This window comes from Propithecus coquereli, unplaced genomic scaffold (genome assembly GCF_000956105.1).
Source record: "Propithecus coquereli isolate 6110/MARCELLA unplaced genomic scaffold, Pcoq_1.0 Scaffold132, whole genome shotgun sequence".
NCBI classification, from domain to species: domain Eukaryota; kingdom Metazoa; phylum Chordata; class Mammalia; order Primates; family Indriidae; genus Propithecus; species Propithecus coquereli.
In genome coordinates, this window is record NW_012137414.1 from 775,134 (window position 1) to 794,193 (window position 19,060).

The following is a 19,060-nucleotide window of genomic DNA, read 5'->3' on the forward strand; positions in this document are numbered from 1 at the left end:
ACACTTACCACACAGCTGTGTAAATAGTTGTGTTCACGTTTATCTCCCCACTATGCCATGACCTCCTTATGATCAAAAGCTGTATCCTAATCAAATTTGCATAACCCAAGTTTCTCAGGCCAGATTACCCTGGATCAGTACAATCACAAGGAGCAAGACAACAGTAACAAAATGCAGCCCCACAGTAGCATTGTTGGATCGTGGCCCAAATCCCTGCCCCTTCCTCTGTCAGAGTTCCTAAGCAGTTCCTGAATTCTCCTTTCCTTCACTGAAGTTCTCTGAGGCTTGTGGCTCCAAGCCCTCTGGTCCTTTCCTGGCTTTCATTCTCAGTCCCTGCCCTGGGGACACAGACCTACTTTTACCCGGCCTTGGGACCAATTTCTACTGTCTCATCATTGTCACTGCATTTACTGGTACTGACCCAGTCACTCCTCTCCTGCCACTGGTTCCTCTTGCCCTCAGTTTATGACCTAGATGTCAACAGGACTCTTTCTTCTAGTTTTACTTTTTTTAAAATCAGGCTTCTGAAAGGGTTGGCACATAACTTAGTTTATAAAACAGACTTAGCATTCAATTCCTTGCTTTGCCTTTTCATTCATTTTTCTACCACTCCCCCCTTCTCCATGATATTTGGTTAAGTTGCCTTGAGAGCTAGGGCAGAAGACAACCCAAGGGACGCCACATAATTAAAGGAGTTACTTTACTCATCCTTGACCAGTAAAAAGAGAAGCTGACTCACTAAGAAGGAGAAAAGACCTGAGTTTAGGAATAGGCTCTGCCATCCAAACGCATTGTGAGCCTGAACAACCTCATCGAACCTGTTTCCTCACCAGTCACATGTGGATGATAATGTCATCTCAGAATTGACAATTTCACTTGAGTTACCATTAGTGAAAAAAAAAAGTGAACAATACAATGTACTTTAAGAGTCAAAGGAATTGTCCCACAGGAAAGAAGTAGGACTTTGAGCAAATCCCAGGAGTTTAGGATCTCTGGGAAGTTCTTGCCTTGTACCGGATCCTTGGATCTGTCCTAAAACCAATTCAAACCATGTTTTGGCTCGAAGTGGCTCTGGCTTCATAATTGCCATTTAGATGGAGACATTACAAAGAACTCTAGGCTAGGCAAAAACCAGAAGCGATCTCGCTCTGTGCTTCTAAAATGCCTTCCCCTGTCCCTCCCCCGCCCAACTCCCAATAACTACCAAGAGATCTGCACTTGAGTCCCCGAGGCTGGGTCAGGATGGGGCTTGTTCTCGAGGGTAGAGATGGGGTACTGGCCTATTACTTCATTAGAATTCACTAGGCATTGCACAGGAATATTTGTCATACTAATAGCTCTGAAATGTGAGCTGAAAATTATTAACTTGTTGCAAAATAAAAATGCATGACAGGCCCCAAGAGCTTCAAGCAAACACAATAAATGCCAGTGATGCATGATATCCCTGATTATCTAAGCCACAAGGCCAGAGAATGTATTACTATGACAGCGCAGATCATAAATCTGTGTGTATAACAGTGTAGTGGGAGGCCCTTTAGAGAAGGAAACAGATTGGGTAACGTGATGGTCAGAGTTGAATGAAGATTAAAATACTATCTGAGATACCTACCTGATAAAGGAGAGTACACAAATTACTTTAAGCCTTTAAGGAAAGCCATAGTTCAGTGAAAATTGTAAGCTTAATGGATTTGGTCATTTGGACAACAAAAGCCAGACTTTGTCTAATTTACTCTTAATCCTCAGTGTGAGAACAATGTCTCACATATATTAGGTGCCTAATAAACAATTATTTAATAAAAAATAAATTGTTGCATTGATTTTATGGTCAGTGAATGAAATCTCTAAAAGGAAGGGCAAGAGTAATTTTGCATAACTCATATTGTTCAAAGTCAGCTAGATTATGTGCATGTCTCAATTATTCAGATGTTGCAACTCAAGAAAGGAATATAATTAATAATCTAATCTCAAAATATTTATGAAATCAAAAATGCCCAAAAGTGTTCTGTCATTTGGCCCTTGAAATAGCCTAGTAAGAAAAAGTCTGCTTTTGGTAATTTTGTCATTGATATTGTTTGTTCTAAAACAGGGGTCAGTAAGCAATGACCACAGGCCAATTTCGGCCCAGTGCCTGTTTTTGTAAATAATGTTTTATTGGAACATAGTGATGCTCATTTGTTGATGTGTGTTGTCTATGGCTACTTTTGCTCTAAAACAGCAGAGCTAGGTAGCTGGTGACAGTATATGACCTACGACGCCTAAAATATTTACTCTTTGGTCCATTACAGAAAAAGTTAGCCAAACTCTGATGTAAAATATTCCTTATTTTATCAAATGACATCAATTAACATTAAATAAAAGGAATTAGACTGCTTCTTGAGCCCCTACAAAAAAAGACCCTGTTACCTGTCCTGGATGGGTTGTTGGAATCTCCTGGCCTCACCTTACTTGAGTCATTGTGTAGTGATTTAAATTTTAGCTCTCAGTAATTCACCTAAAGCCACGGATACATTTATTAATGGATTCTAGTAATGTTTGTGGTATATCTCTAAAATTTTAGAGACAATGGCATGGACTCTGAGTAGAGATAGTGCTTAAACATATTCATCTTCTTTTGCTCTCTTCTGATGCTCTGAGTAAACACTATAAAAAAGTAAAGGGATCTTTTTAAAAAAGCATAAACCCACAAGGACAGGCTGAATGGGAAGTCAACAGAAACGACAACATTCTGAAAGCTGAAAAGCACGTGGAGGAGCTGTAAATTATTTGGCAGACCCCCCCAAAAAAGAATTTAAGCCAACGCTGGGGAAAGCTGAGTTCCCAAAAGGCTCAGAAATGAGCGTCCCAAGTACCTCTAGAAGTGGGAGTGATGAGAGGAGTGCTAAGATGAGGTTCAATCCAAATTCCATATAAGAAACAGTTCCATCCCAAATCCTCTCCCACATTCCCTATGGTGGAATGACGGATCCTCCCGAGCCCAGGCAGAAGATGGGTTATTAATTCTCTGGCTAGGGTAAAAGAAAGAGCACCTGGACTGGGGAACACCTGGTATCCATGAGGGTGGGGCACTAAATGGACAAGAGTATTAAGTGAATGTGTGCATACTAGATGCTAGGACCCTCAGCTCTCATCCCTCTGTGTGCAACCACAATGCTGGCAATCAGATCTTTATTTGAAATGCATTTCTTGGGAAGAATCTGACCAGCCCAAGAGGAAAGACCTAAAAAGGACTGAAATTAGCTGGGAGAAGGGATTCTCAGTGGAACAGCCTAATCAGGTAAACAAGCCCCACTCTTGGGCTCAGGCTTCTGTTCAGTTCTTTTGTCCCTTACTTTTAAATATGAGCAAGCAACCATGACTTTCCGGACATCAGGGGAATACTTTAACATGAAAAACAGGGAGTAAAACACACAGAAAAAGGCAATTTGGATGAATCAGAGAAGAAAACTTCAAATCATTAATATATGGGGGGTGGAGGAAGAAGGTAAGATAATGCAACCAATAATAAAATGAAAGCATTATTAAAAAAGAAAATGCCAGAGAACATAATAGAGCTGTAGGAAACAAATTATTATAATAAAAATTAGGAATTCAACAGGAAAAAGGAAGATAAAGTTGAAGATAAAGTTGAAGTAGGATAAAAAGAAAAGAAGTGGAAATTAAAAGTGAAAAGACAAGAAGGTCTAATATCAGAATAATAGAAGTTGCAGGAAATGAGAAGAGACACCATAGAAGATGCAGTCAACAATTTAAAAATTCAAGAAAATTTCTCAGAACTGAAGTACACGAGTTGGCAAATGGAAAGGCTCTCTGAGTCCCCAGCCCAAAAGTTGAAAATATACCAGGGAACAAAATTATGAAATTTCAGGACACAGGAGACTAAGAGATAATTGTAGGAGCTTCTAGAGTAAAAAAAAAAATTATAGTAATTTCATCCAAAGGGCCAGACATTAGATTTCTCAATAGCAATACTGAAAGCTACAAGGCTAGAGCAATTTTGCTAAAATTCTGAAAGAAAATAATTTCCATTCTAATATTTGGCACCCAGACTATCAGTAAAATTGAAGGGATAAAAAATACATTTTCAGACATGCAGGGTCTTAGGAAACCCCCCCCCGCCCCCCATGTCTTGTGCACTATTCCTCAGAAACCTACTGGAGGATGATCTTCAAAATAAAAGGGTAAAACAAGGAGGAAGACATTGATCAAGTAAATCCCAGTCTCCTGTGGTTTTCATTGCCACCAGAATAAATCAGGTCCTCATTGCCTCGGGTCTAGAGCCACGTTTCTTAGGCTGTAATGTGCATACTAATCATGCAGAATCTTGTTAAAATGCAGATTCTGGTTCAGTAGGTCTGGAGCGGAGCCTGAAAATCTGCATTTCTGACCAGCTCCCAGTTGCCGCTGCTGAGCTGCAGGTCCTGCTTTGAATTGCAAGGGACTACTGAAGCAGCCTAACTGATTTCTTCTCCAGCCATGCCACTCTCTTACTCCCTTTCTCCAGCTATTAGAACAATCTCCCTAAGACAAGGCTTTGATTATGGTTTTACATTTTGTCTCTACGTCCCGCACCGAAATGAAGTGACTGCCCAGTACTATTTTCTACCACATTAATTTTTGTTTCAAGTGTGTCTAACCTAAAATTCATCAACATAATGAGTTTTTAAAATGCTAGTAACTCTTTATGTTCAAGATTTCTAATTGATTCTTCTATATCCATTGGTGTTTGTTTCATTTCTGCATACTTTTATTTCCAAATTCTTATTGTTTTAAAAAGTTGCCATTTTTAATTGCATCTGGAGGGAATTATTTTTTCATTGTTACATTTGTATGTTTTCTATCTTAGTATTATGTCTCTTCCAATGTTTTGAAATTTTGGTTTACAAACTAATTTTGAGTGAGAGAGCTCCCTCCCACTCCCTCTGTGTGTGTGTGTGTGTGTGTGTGTGTGTGTGTGTGTTTGCTTATATTTCCCAGACTAGCAGTGGTAGTGGTATAATACAGATCATCTTGCTTGGCTCTGTTCTCTTAGCAAGGTTATATACCCAGACAGGCAGCAACTTTTGGCAACAAATTCTTTCAATCTCTATTCACAAGTGAGGGAGATGGTTAAGCAATGAGGCTTGGTTGAGCTATCTATTGCTGTGTAACAAACCATCCTAAAACTTGGTGTCTTGAGACAACAATTTATTATTTCTCATAATTCTGTGGGTTGACTAGGATCAGCTAGGTGGTTCTTTTGTTCCATATAGTATAAGCTGAAGTCACTCCAGCAGTACTCATATTAAGTTGGAAACCCATCTACTGTTGGAATGCCCCAGATGACCTCTCATTCTTCAGGGCCTCTCTCCATGTGGCTTGCCGTCATTCTATACCTTGCCTGAGTTTCTTCACAGCATGGCCATTGGCTTTCAAGAGGAAAGGTTCCAACAGGATGTGCTCCAGTCCATGAATACTTATTAAGCATCTGTGGCATCTCATTTACTGACATCCCATTGGCCAAGCAAGTCACACAGCCAAACCCAGAGTCAACATGGGAGGGAATTAGACACTGGTCGCCAATACTGGAAAGTGGTTTATTAAAGGCCACCGATGTAACAGTCTCTCATAAAGCTGCTTCCTCTCTCTATCCACACATTGAGCCCTGTTAGTCTCTATTATTCTACAGAGGCTGAACCCTGGTTCATGTCTTCCTACTGCCACATACAAAGTCCAGGACCTATGTGGCTTTGGTCCTGATCACTACTTTGCACTTTGGTTCTGTTTCTGATACGTAGAAATGTTTATTTTCTTTTGGTTTAAATCATAGCTAAAACATTTAATTTTCCCATTTATATTATATCTCTTATTTTTCTATTTGAAACAGAACGAGGAATGAGGAGTCTCAAAATATTAATTGAAATTGTGATCTTGGCTGGATGTTCTGGCTCACCATCAAGTCCATTTTCCTTAGTAAGATCCTTTACCAGTTTGCTCCAACCTTCACTGAAAATGCCATTCTTTTCCTGTATGTACTCTTTCCCCTTCTTTTTCCCTGTGTAATTACACCACAGTGTTCACTGGACAGTCAGCACCTGTCTCTGTACATTGTTCTTGGAATGATCTTGCTCCCAGGAGTTGCGTGGACACTCTCTACTTACACTTTTGGCTAAATGCTGGCAACCAGAAACACTCTTTCCCTTCGAACTCCCAGTATTTTTCTTGTATTTCTCTTGTAGCACTTATCACTTCCTATCTCTTATCAAAGATATTTACCTATGCTATGACTCCATCTTGGTTCCTTGGGGGTAAATCTCATGCCAGATTTTCTCTGTATTGTGCCTTGCGCACAGATATCAGACTCTCAAGACATATTTGTTGCCTCCAACTCCAAAATTATCCAAGGGAGCTAAATTACATATGAATTTGCAAAGAGCTGATTTCAAGGGAAGATGATGTCCACATTTATATCTTCTCCATCTTAGGTCATCTAATACTACAACTGGTACTGATTGCTTTCATGTTTTATTAAGTGTAATAAGAATATAGTACATGTAAGTATTTTAGTCTAATATTAGTGGTTTCTAAGAAAATTCTCTCAAGTGATACCTTGAGGTCATATATTTAGGCAGGACACTATAATCAGAATCATCCCAAGATTGATATCTTAATCCTGCTACTACAACTTTGACTTTTAGAAAATAGCCTTAAATGGAGAACTTTGCTTAATATTTAACTGACTATAAAGGAAGTCATGTACACATGTGAGATTGTGAACCCTTGAGAGAGTCATGATTTATTTACATTTTAATGCTCAGTGCCCGGGACAGAGGCTGGAGTGTGAACTTTCAATGTTTTCAGACTTTGTTGGAACAGCCTGCAGGCTCTTCAACCCCCTCCCATACAGAGACTCAGCAACAGTGTGCCTCTATTAATACCTATTTATAAAGGTCAGCCTAGTCTATATTTGAAACACAAAGAACCATTTAAGAAAAGTGGATTTCCTTTTACTATCGGTAAAATGTATAGGAAAAGCTAGGAAAGATAAAAAGCTGTTAAAACACAGGGACTATTTTTAACATTCCTTGTATTCCCCACAAGGCCTTTTACAGAGCAGACACTCAGTAAATGCCTGATAATAAAGATAGGAAATATTTGTTCTATTTTGAAAAGAGATCACTCTTTTGAAGAAGTATTAGTATCAGGATCTTACAGGATTCATAGTAGAATTTCAAATGTATATTGCGATCAGAACTATGGCAGGGGCAAACTAGGGGCTCAGTAAATGAGGCTTAACCCTCATGTATACCTTCCAGGATTTCTATCTCCACTCTTTGCCTTAAAACCTATTAGAAAATGAAAAGGAGACCAAAGCAATGCTGCACCTATCTGGTAGCGTTGCTGTTATCTGTGATACCAACTTCAGATTATTAAGCTTAAGTTCTTCCATCTGCATCACCATTATTCTCTGATGTTTCGTCAATATTAACACAGGGCAGAGTATCTATTGCTACTTGAGCCTTACTCATTAAAGTTAACTCATTAACACACTTCAAATCCCACAACCAAAATGCTCTTTGAATGATGCTATTGCACTGTAATTTTTATGAGGTACATGCCATGAAATACTTTCAATACATTTTATTGGGTATCTAATATGTGTCAGGGAATATGCTGGCATTGGGTATAAGAAGTTAACTTATTTTAACTAAAACTTATTCAATGCTCATTACCAAGTTCAGACCCTGCATCAGCTTACTATCTAGTAGGGAAGGAAGACATTTAATAAGCAAATGAAATTACTAGTTTTCAGAAAGAAGTCCATATGAAATCCCAAGAAGACAAAAGTCATCAAGGATCAAGGTAAGGAGGAAGGCAGACTGCAGTCAGGAAAACGACTTGAATATTATTTGATAAATGCTATACCAACATATGGCCAAAGTACTATCAAAGTACAATAATGGGAGTATTTCATTCTCTCTGGAGGCTTGGGGCAGGCATCAGAAAGGAGGTGAAATTTTCAGGGACGAATAAACTTACTTCAGGCTGACGGTACTCAGAAAGGAATTTGTTCTCGAAAGTGCACGCATGGCATGGCTGGGGGACTCCAAGTCCTAAGCGTGAGGGATAGATGATCATCAGACTCACTGATTCTTTAGCTCCCAGGCCAAGCACCACAAGCTAGTTGAACCAGTCTGAGTGGGACTTGGTATTTCAGATCGGACCTCAGATTCCTCCCCCCCGCCAACTAGAGTGTAGAGTTTCCAGATAAAATCTGACACGTCTAGTTAAATTTGAATTTCAGATAAACGACGAATAATTTAGTGAAGTCCCCAACATTTTGGGCATACACTAGAAATTGTTTGTTGTTTATCTGAAATTCAAAATGCATATTTTTATTTGCTTTAACTTTTTATTTGTGTATTTTTATTTGCCACATCTAGCAACCCTACCAGAATGGCAAGAACCGGGACAGTTCTGCTGTGGCACAAACGATCACAAACAAAACGCCACTATGAGCCACGCTTACTGTAGCCTTCACACCCAAAATCTCTCCAATCGGAAGCAATCAGGGAGAGAACAGGCCTCCAGAAAAGAGACGCCGTAACCAGGCAACCAGAGAACCCGCCCAATAGACTGCAGCGTCCAGGAGACAGAGGCTGGCGCAAGTGCGCACTGACGTTGCGGCCCACGTTTAAAGGGCGGGGACGACTGAGCGCCGCTCTTAGACGTGGCTCCAGCGCCTCTTTGTGATTGGCTGGTTCGGGGACGCGGCACTGGGGCGCGGCCGCCTCCGATTGGTGCTTCGGGGAGGCGGGGCGGGACTCCAGCTACAGCCGCGGGAGGTCCGGACACAGGCGGCCATGGAACTCGCCGGTAAGTGAGCGCTTGGTCTCTCTTCTTCCGCACTCTCGGCTGCTTCTGGATGTGATTGTTCTGTCCCGGTTGGGGCGTGGCGGGCGAGGGAGGGGTGAAGCCGACCCGGGTCAAAGCCCGGAAGTCGGGTCGGAGGGTTTCCGGAGTAGAGCAGTGCGGAGGGTGCGTTGAGGGCGGCCGTGTTGGAGCCGGTTCTGCTGGTGGGGCGAGGGACTGGAGGCTCCGGGACCCCGGGCCTCAGACCTCTGCCCTCTCTGTTGCTGTTTTTCCTCCTCTCTTTGCGCCTCACCAGACCCTGCTTGACCTCCGTGGGGTCGCCGACTGAGCGGGGGCATCTCCTCCTTGGCCCTAGCGTTCCTCAGCGACCTCTCAGGGAGTGAAGCTTGGGCAGTGCCCAGGGGCTCGGTGGAAGTACCATCCTCTTGACCCTACAACCCCTGCCTGGTCCGCCTAAGGCTCTTCAGAAACCTCTACTGCTAATAACTGCCTGGGGCTCGTTGGCCATGGTCGAGAATTTCCGGTCATGTAGCGGTTGCTACTTAGAAAGTGGCTGGGTGGGGTCCTTGTACAAATCGCTCAACTCGTCTGGCATTTCATTTGTAAAGTGAGGTATTCACTAGATCTCCAAGTTCCTCTTCAGTTTTGAAATCCAAGATATTGTGTTTGTGTGGTATATTGAGCTTTTACACAATAAAGATGTTAGGAGTAATATCCTTGTAGAAGTGGGCAGACAAATCACAGAACATTGCAGGCTAATGACAAAATTTTAAATGATTTCATTTGGTTCATTGATCACTGTTTTCAGTATCATTCATCTTTTAAAACTGTATAGAACTGGAAGTTCCAGTTTAGGTGACACCACAGTAAGAAAATGTTAGGTAAGTAACCTAAAAGTACAAACTTGAGAAATTTCAATATCTGGTAATATTGAATCTTAATTAGTAAATTCAGTTCAATAAAATATTATGGAGTCTTTCCGAGAATATATTTAAAATGTAGATGAATTTATTAGAGACGGTAGATAGTTAAGACTTTGCACACACAGTTAAGTTGCGTTTTTTGAGTTTACAGGTGAAATCTGAAACTCAGCTTTAGGATGGCTTCCCATTGTATAGTTGAGTTTCTGGAGCCTTGGAAATCTCATATGTAAAGCTAAGGGAGATTTTCACTAGATCTCCAAGACACTTTTTAGCTTTAGAAGTCTAAGAATCTATTATAGTACCACATTGAGTGGGCATTTCATGTTGATGTGGCTTTAGGGGACCCCTGAGATAAACATTTCCCACTTTAGATGTAGAAAGTAGCCTCAGATACAGCCTATCTCTAGTTGAGCTTTTCAGACTCCACACTGAAGGGAGGGGCATTCATGGAAGAAAGGCCTACATAACTGAATGAAAGGTTAAGAAAAAAGTGAAGGAAGCAGTTAGATTATTGCTGTCTTTGACAATATGGAAGGAGAAAATGTGGATTGTCCACAGCATGTGCTCTGGGTGTCATTTGAAAAATGTGCTCTCAAAAAGTTCCAGCTCCAGTTATATTTTAGTATAAACTATAAAGCTAATACTAGGAGAACTTTATGAGATTAATTGAATCAGTGGCTAAGCTCTAGAGCAAGGGGTTGGGAAACTTAAGGGCCAGATGGTAAATATTTTGGGCTCTGTAAGTCATATGGCCCCTGTCACAGCTACTGTGCTATTGTAGCACAGAAGTAGCCATTCACATGAATAAATGGGCAAGCCTGTATTCCTATAATACTTTTATTTACAAAAACAGGCAGTGGACCAGTATAACTAAGTTTGAATCTAGGCCTGTTTTAGTTATCTGTTATTGTATATCAAGCCACTTCAAAACTTAGTGGTATAAAACAAGAGCCATTTATTATTTCGTGATATTTCATTATTTCATGGCTGTTATTTTTTATGATTCTGCAGTCAGACTCAGCTGGATGGTTCTTCTGCCAGTCTTGCCAGTGGTCACTAGGGAGGCTGCATTTAGCAGGCAAGTTGGCTAGAGACTGGGCCCAGCTGAGAACATGGGGATGGCTGTGCCTCTGGCTCTCTCCATATTATCTCTCCTATTGTCCCTCTAGCACGGTAGCTGGACTTCTTACATGTTGGCTTAGGATATCCAAGAGTGTACAGGTGGAAACCACTGCACCTTTTTCAGGCTAAGGCCGAAAATTTGCACATAATTTCCACCCTGTCCTATGGGTTAAACCAGGTCCAAATCCAGGGGAGGGACTGTACAGGGGCATAAATACCAGGAGGCATGACTACTAATGAAACAGAATGCCACATTGTTCTACCTCTAAGTAGTTACCTCTGAGTAGCTACTTAGAACCTCTGGGTTCACCCTAACACTGAATAATCGTGGACAAATTCCTTAACCTCTTTAAGCTTTAGACTTTGAATTTATAAGATGGAGTCATAGGGTTTTGGTGAGGCTGCAATAAGATATAGAAAACTCAGCATGTAGTGGCTGATGTATAGTGGGCATTTAATAAGTAGAAGCTGGTAAAGTGATAAAAGTGAGGAGAAATATATATGTGCATATGTGTGTATACATATTTAATTACTGGAAAGAACTAGGTTGTTTCCATGGCAAACCATTATGTACTGTGGTGTAACAAACTTATTTAAAATTGTGTGTCGTAGCAGTATTTTTAGAGCAAAATTAAGACATTGCAGAATCTAGTTTTGTTGTATGGCACACAGCAAATGCTAAGCAAGTAAATGTTGTCGAATTAGTAAATTCATTATATGCTTTGTTTTTATTTCTAAGGGAAAAGCTAACAAATTTACATTAACATGAAAACAGTATTTATATCTGGATTTGGGATATGAAATGTGTTTTGTCTCCGAGCTGAGATCCTGTTTTACTTTCTTTTTCAGGTAATAGAGGACACATCTTAACTGGGTTGCTTTAAGAACTGATGCCTAAATCATCTCAGCATGGCCTATAGAGGAGATGAACCCGGCCAGCCTCCCTCAGCTATACTCTCTCGGGTTAGCCCTGGAAGCCTTCCCACACATAGAACCCGTACCCATAATATATGCATGGTATCTGACTTTTTCTACCCAAATATGGGAGGTGTGGAGAGCCACATTTACCAGCTCTCTCAGTGCCTGATTGAAAGAGGGCATAAGGTTGTAATTGTCACCCATGCTTACGGAAATCGAAAAGGCATCCGTTACCTCACTAATGGCCTCAAAGTCTATTACTTGCCTCTGAAAGTCATGTACAACCAGTCTACAGCCACGACCCTCTTTCACAGTCTACCATTGCTCAGGTACATATTTGTTCGGGAGAGAGTCACAATAATCCATTCACATAGTTCTTTTTCTGCCATGGCCCATGATGCTCTCTTCCATGCCAAGACAATGGGGCTTCAGACAGTCTTCACGGACCATTCCCTTTTTGGATTTGCTGATGTCAGCTCGGTGCTTACAAACAAGCTTCTAACTGTGTCTCTTTGTGACACAAACCACATCATTTGTGTCTCTTATACTAGTAAGGAAAATACTGTATTAAGAGCAGCACTGAATCCTGAAATAGTGTCCGTCATTCCTAATGCTGTAGATCCTACTGACTTCACTCCAGACCCATTTAGAAGGCATGATAGTATAATAACTATTGTTGTTGTCAGCAGACTTGTTTACAGAAAAGGTAATGAAATGATAGCTATAATTGCAGATTTTTTTCATTGTAGAAAGCTATTGAATACTTGTATGTAATGATTGTTTGGCTTTTCATTTTGTTTATGGTTTAATGACAACTTCATTAAATATAGCAAGGAAAGTTCTAATATTGGTTTATATTGGAAGAGAAATTTTTAGAGTTGTGAATGCTGTCCCCCAACCTTTGATGTTTTAATGGTTACTAAAAAATAAAAATAACCTGATGCTGTTTAATCGATCAGGTCTTTTTAAAAATTAAAACAGCCCTGTACATGTGGTAAGAAGAAAAGGACAGAGCCCACCACATGGCCTTTTCTTTCCGGTTGCGAAAGTAATGTGTTTTCATTGCAGATACTTTGAAAACTAAGAAAAGCTCAAAGATGAAAATGATAATCAGCTGTAAGTGTATTATTCAGAGATGACCCTAATGAATGTTTTGATCTGTAGCTTTCCTTTTTTTTTTATGCATACATACATATGCTGAAAAATCAATGTGCTTGTTCTGCACTTTACTGTTTTGTACCTTGTTTGTTTCATTTAATCATATATAAGACATTAATAACATATTGGCAGGTAAGTGATGAAGAAAGGGGATTAGATGGCGCAGGGCCACATTGTGGCTCTATCCTTGTTGTATGATCAAGGACAAGTTACTTAACATCTCTAAGTCTCAGTTTTTTCATTTGTGTAATTTAGACGACAATGGGAACCTCCTGAGGGTTCAGTGATAGTTCCTATAAACTGTTAGCCCAGTTTGTATTTGATATATGTCCACCACTATCAAGGAGGATTTCTTTAGTGCCTCTGCAGGACTTAGTGGACACTGCAGTTGAATTTGTGGAGGCTTGTTTACTAAATGTCTGAAACAGTCTGGTTATTAGAAACATATAAATAGTCTTCTAGATGCTATTTGAAAACCTGTCCAGTAATCAAAAATTCCATTTAAAGTCGGGAATCATTAAAAATAATATATACCCCCTTAAATATTTGAATTTAACTCAAAATATTAATACACTGAGTTGCCAGTAGTTTGATGTAGGGCTGTAGGCTTTAAGTACTGGTCCACTGATTTCAGCTGCATTATCTTACATAATAGCTTTCACAAAGCATAATCTACCATTGTCACTTTGGGTTTCTTTTAAGTGTGGTGAGAACCTGCAAGCATATGAAGCAATGTGCTTCTGGAGTTTTGTTTTCAATGTTATACAGTGGTTTAGGACATCCCTCATCTGACAAGACCTTTTTCCTATAACTTTCCTTTATTGGACTTTTCAAACTGTTTAGCTTAGTTTTCATAGAAACTCATTTTACCAGTTTATGCGTTATTTAATTAAATTACCCAATAGAGTGGCAAGTACAGCTGGCATCAAACACGTTTGTGAACTTATGCAACTGACTCTTGGTAAGCATGACGCTCAGTACCAGTGTACTAGGGAGTGGCCTAAAATCTAGACATGGGCCTTGGTCGGTATACTTTACTTTTGGGACAGAGAGCCTTGGCTGACCCAGCAGTTCGTTTAAGTGGAGGTTGGTGAGAAAAGTTCTACTCAACTGCATTTTCTAGGGTGAAGGCAATGAATGATGTGCTTTCATTCTTTAATCAGGGAGATGTGAATGGACCAGCATTTTGTATTCTGAATCCCTCTTGGGACATTGGTGATATGTTTGTTGTAACTTAGAAAATGTGCCTAATTTATTTTTTAATCAAATAGCATACCTGTCAGCTAGCTAAGAAAGGGTATGATGCATACATGAAGATCAGCAGCATTAACTACTCATACGAAGATTAAACCTGTTACCTTTACTTCACTAATGTGGTATTTTAACCAGCTGAGCTAAATATCAATGGAGTGAAGGTATGGCCTTTCCTGTTCTCAATTCAATAACTCAATGTTGATATTTGTTGAACCCTCTCCATATGCCAGGCCCTCTGCAAAAAATAACACTCTGGTAAGGAATGGCCACATCTGTAGCCCTGTATTAATGGTCTATTCCTTATTTACAAATTAATATCCTCAGGAGGTGTTCATTGGACCAGATGTCAAAAGCCCACTGGAATGTATTAAGTGAGAGAATAAATCCGAATTCTCCTTGCCCAGGTTTTTTGGCTGGCTTCTTCCTGAGCTGCCTTCTCTCCAGCCTGTTTTGCTCCCAGTCTGGGTTTGCCAGCACTCTGTGCATGTGCAGGCATGCCCCACTTCCCGCTGCAGGGATAAGCACAACTCACGTTTGTATTCTGTAGTTGAGGAAGCCTGTGCATGGTATAGTACCTCACTTGACCCTCCCAACAACTGTAGGGTACATGTTATGTACATGTAACAAAGAAACTGAGTCTCAGAGAGGGGAAGTAACTCATCCAGGTTACACAGCAAGTAACAGAGATGACAAACATGAGTCCTGCTCTTCTTGCCTTAAGGTCTCCTGTTCCTCTACCCTTGCCTGCCTAGCCACTGTTATCTTAGTTATGTAGATCAGAAGGTTCTTTAAAATGTTGTTAGACCGAGCTTTAAAAGTTTGAATTAGGAATTTTCGTTGTTCATTTTGTGTGATATGGCGATCGAAAGTCTCTGTATGTTCCATTGTGTTAAACTGTTCTTAGAGGTGTCAGAATAATTTTTTTATAGTGGAGGAAAAACCCTTTATTCTTAGAATAAAATTTATAGATCATTGACAGTATTAATTAGTTCCATTTCTTAAAAGGTGATTGTCAGGATTAAAGGACATAATGCATTTAAAATATGTCGCCTGACATGGTAAACATTCAGTTAAGGTAGCTATTATCAGCAATTATTATTTGCTTGTGTTGTTTTTTTGTTTGTTTGAAGAATGGGCTTTTAACCTTGTGTGAGAAAGGAGAGAAAGAGGAAGAGAGGGGAAAGAAAGAAAATAAAAGAAAAGAAGGAATTGTAGGCGGCTAAATGTTAAGTCGTTAATTTACCTTCTGGTTTATGTAGAAATTCAATCAATGAATTTGGTAATTGACTTGACACAAAGATAGCTAAGGTTTTAATGAGAAGACTTCATAATTCAGAAAAGTTGTATGTGAATTTATTTTTGACATACACAAACATATTTTGAAAATACCAGCAGAGTTTACTTAATGATTCTTACTTTGCATTGTTTAATATAAATGACCCTATAATATAATTTCCCCCACCATCTATTTTATAATTGATATGCCTGTTTTGGGGAAGATTGATGTAAGAAATGCAATTCTTGTGTGTGTATGCATTTTTCAAATTAATAAACTTAGCTCTAAGTGGATCATTTTGCGTTTACTTTTGAATGTGTATGATTTGTAATTGTTAATGAACTAAATTCCCAAATAGCGTCAACATTGCTGTCACTTTGGATAGCCACAACTTTTTCAGACTAGTAGAGCATGATTTACTTTATTGCTTTATATTACCTGAGATTGTATTTATATATTATAAGAAAGTCATTTTTTAAAAAAGAAACAAAGATGCATCCTTTTGTTCCATGGACTATAATGATCTGACAGTTGAGGTCCTGCTACCTTCACTTACTCCTATTCCAGGAAAGTGGGATATAGCTTGTTTGGATGGACTGTTGTTTTAAATTTTGCTAATACCATAGTGTTCACTGCAAAATTCTCTGTATAAACTGCATTTTGAACAAAGTGGAGGCAACAGACTTTGTTGCTTAGCCCTTTCCTACGGCAGAAAGTAGAATCATAGACTGATGGAATTTTATAGCTGAAAGAGACTTTAGGTACATAGGTCTTTTCATTTTGTAGATCAGGAAACTTCCCGTGATCAAAGGGCTTGTTCGTAAAAAAGCTGGGACAAGACCTAGATCTTCAGTCAGCTGCCTGCTCTGGAGAAGGGTAACTCAAACCTTAGCCACCAAAAATACCTTTTTTAGAAGTAGGTTATGTATACATACAAGTGAGTAACAAAGAGTAGTCTATTGAAATGGAACAGAATTGTCCATATTTTGGGTGCGTGGAAGGTAACAATGCATGTTGAGATCTATCTCTTCAAGAACTGCAACTTTTGGGGAACCACTGGCAGTTTGTGAACAATTCCACCCTCCTGGGAAAGGTTTAAGAGAGTTAGTTTCTCTCCTTTAAGGAATGCACAGCTAATACTTTTCAAAGTGAGTGGATTCTCAGTAGTTCCGATGAATTTTTAAAAAAAGTTTAAATGTTAATATCTCCATTCAATTTTATATTTTCAGGAACTGATTTGCTTAGTGGTATAATACCTGAACTCTGTCAGAAATATCCAGATTTAAATTTCATAATTGGAGGAGAAGGACCAAAGAGAATCGTTTTGGAAGAAGTTCGGGAAAGATACCAGCTACATGACAGGTATTGATGGATTCTATGTTGTCTTAAGTGAGAAAATATCAATTATCTATATTCAATTTTGACTACATGCCTGCCTTAGGTGTGCTGCTTCTCCTACGTGTAATTGATATAAAAATGTAATGCAAGGCCTGTTTTTTAAAAAAATTTATATAAAATAGGAAACCTAGTTAAAGAGTCCACAATTTTATTTTTTTTTCATTAGCCCAATATTATTTGACTTTGAGGGGCAGTTGTTGGAGGCACCATAGAAGCCACAAAAAAACAACTGCTTTGATTGGAAGGGTTTGCAGATTTCCAAGCCATACTGTGTTGTAATTTAAATAGCATGGCTCAAATCATGTAAATGGCCCTGCACATACAGATTTGGACAGATTTCTTCCTCAATAACAATGTAACAAATGAGCTGCGTATGTGTGAAGCATCAATTTTAAAAGGTTAATTTTCCTGTTTAGAATTGATATTTTAATACTTAATCATCAAAATGTATTAATATTTTCATTACATGCAAACTAGTTTGGGAAAAGATGGAATTTGATATGTGTAACAAAAGTTAGAAATATGTTGGCTATATGAGTTTTAACCCAATAGCTTTATAAGGCTATTTCTGTTAGATCAGTGTTTCACGATACTCATCTTCAGAGGTAGAAAACATTAGCAGCAGTAAGAATCTAAGTGTAATACAAATAGCAGACTCGGCTTATAAATTTCTTTTGTAGCATGGTTTTTCTCTTCCTTCATTCTTCCCCTCTCATTTAAAAAATCAGGGTGCATCTTTTGGGACCTTTAGAACACAAGGATGTTAGAGATGTCTTAATTCAAGGACACATTTTTCTTAATACCTCCCTTACTGAAGCATTCTGCATGGCGATCTTGGAAGCAGCCAGTTGTGGTTTACAGGTAAAAAACTTTGAAGGCATATATTGTTGGGATTTCTGTATTTGTATTTTGAAAAATAATGAGATACATTCATAATAATTTCTTAACTTTGTTTTGTTCATCTTCCTAATGTATGATTATGGTAGAACACGTGTTCTTTCTTTTTAAGGTTGTAAGTACTAAGGTTGGTGGAATTCCTGAGGTGCTTCCAGAAAATCTTACTATTTTATGTGAGCCTTCAGTAAAATCTTTGTGTGAAGGGTTGGAAAAAGCTATTTCACAACTGAAGTCGGGGACATTGCCAGCTCCAGAAAATATCCATAACATAGTAAAGACTTTCTACACCTGGAGGAATGTTGCAGAGAGAACTGAAAAAGTATGTCACGTGCTGAGAAAAGATTGTGTCTGAACTCTTACTTGATGTTTCACATACACGTTTGCTTTTTCTTACATACAGGTTTACCATTTCTGTTCTATTGCTTAAGTTTATGAAATAACTTCGAAATGAAAAGAAACAAACTGCATTACTTTGGGCACACATGTTGGGCTGAGTGTCTAGTCAAATCATTGCATTCGATATCTGAAAATACCAATAATACAGTCTAGCCCCCTCATTAAACAGGGCATAAAGAAGTTATAAAATTTTCTAGAAGTCACAGTAATTAGAGACAAAACTAACATGAAAATCTATTCTTAGATATTTTCTTGAGGCTGTTTGTAATTCTAAAGCATAGGAAATAATATGGTTTTTGCCGATTGTGGCAACTTTATAACTTGTGAATATTTAATTCAGGCTACTTTGTAAACCTCTGGTGGCACTTTTGCTAAGTACTGTGATTTTCTTCAGGAAAAGGATTTTTGCATCTTTGGGCTGATTGAGAACATAAGTTAGAATTCAAAATGTACATGATAAAAGTTGGAAAAATGATCACAAATAAAAAGCAGGAATGATGAATTTCCAAAAGGACAGGAACAGGAAATAGATTAACACCCTGAGGTAGAAGAGTACAGTTGTGGGAAATGGTTCCTGACTTTGAATTAGGGACCTCATTTATTCTACTCACTTTCTTCCTTTATGTCCTTCTCATGACTTTCTCTGCCTCATGCCTCTTATTACCATGTAACAAGCTGAACAGAAACAATTTGGCTTCTTAGCAGAAGTTGTGAACCAGAAAGACAGCCAGGTGGAGCATGGAGAAGGCAGTGGTTTAGGTTGATGCTATATGCTATCACTGTATTCAGTGGGGCAGTGAGTTTTTAGCCTGGAGTTGAGAACAGTTTTTTACCTTAAGGCTTTCTTATTTGGTTTGAATTGTAAATT

General features: G+C 39.0%; 1 protein-coding gene across 2 annotated transcripts in view; it reads left to right on the forward strand.

The window, feature by feature from the left end:
- The first annotated feature begins 8,799 nt into the window (after positions 1 to 8,799).
- Positions 8,800 to 19,060, forward strand: part of PIGA (phosphatidylinositol glycan anchor biosynthesis, class A) — a 14,546-nt gene continuing 4,285 nt past the window's right edge. The window contains exons 1-5 of one of the 2 annotated variants that reach the window (XM_012638708.1): positions 8,800 to 8,853; positions 11,745 to 12,519; positions 16,731 to 16,863; positions 17,628 to 17,760; positions 17,909 to 18,115. In XM_012638708.1, coding sequence (XP_012494162.1) covers positions 11,805 to 12,519; positions 16,731 to 16,863; positions 17,628 to 17,760; positions 17,909 to 18,115 — 1,188 coding nt within the window. In that variant the 5' untranslated portion in view covers positions 8,800 to 8,853; positions 11,745 to 11,804. The remainder of the gene's footprint in view (positions 8,854 to 11,744; positions 12,520 to 16,730; positions 16,864 to 17,627; positions 17,761 to 17,908; positions 18,116 to 19,060) is intronic. The other variant, XM_012638709.1, reaches the window with a different exon arrangement.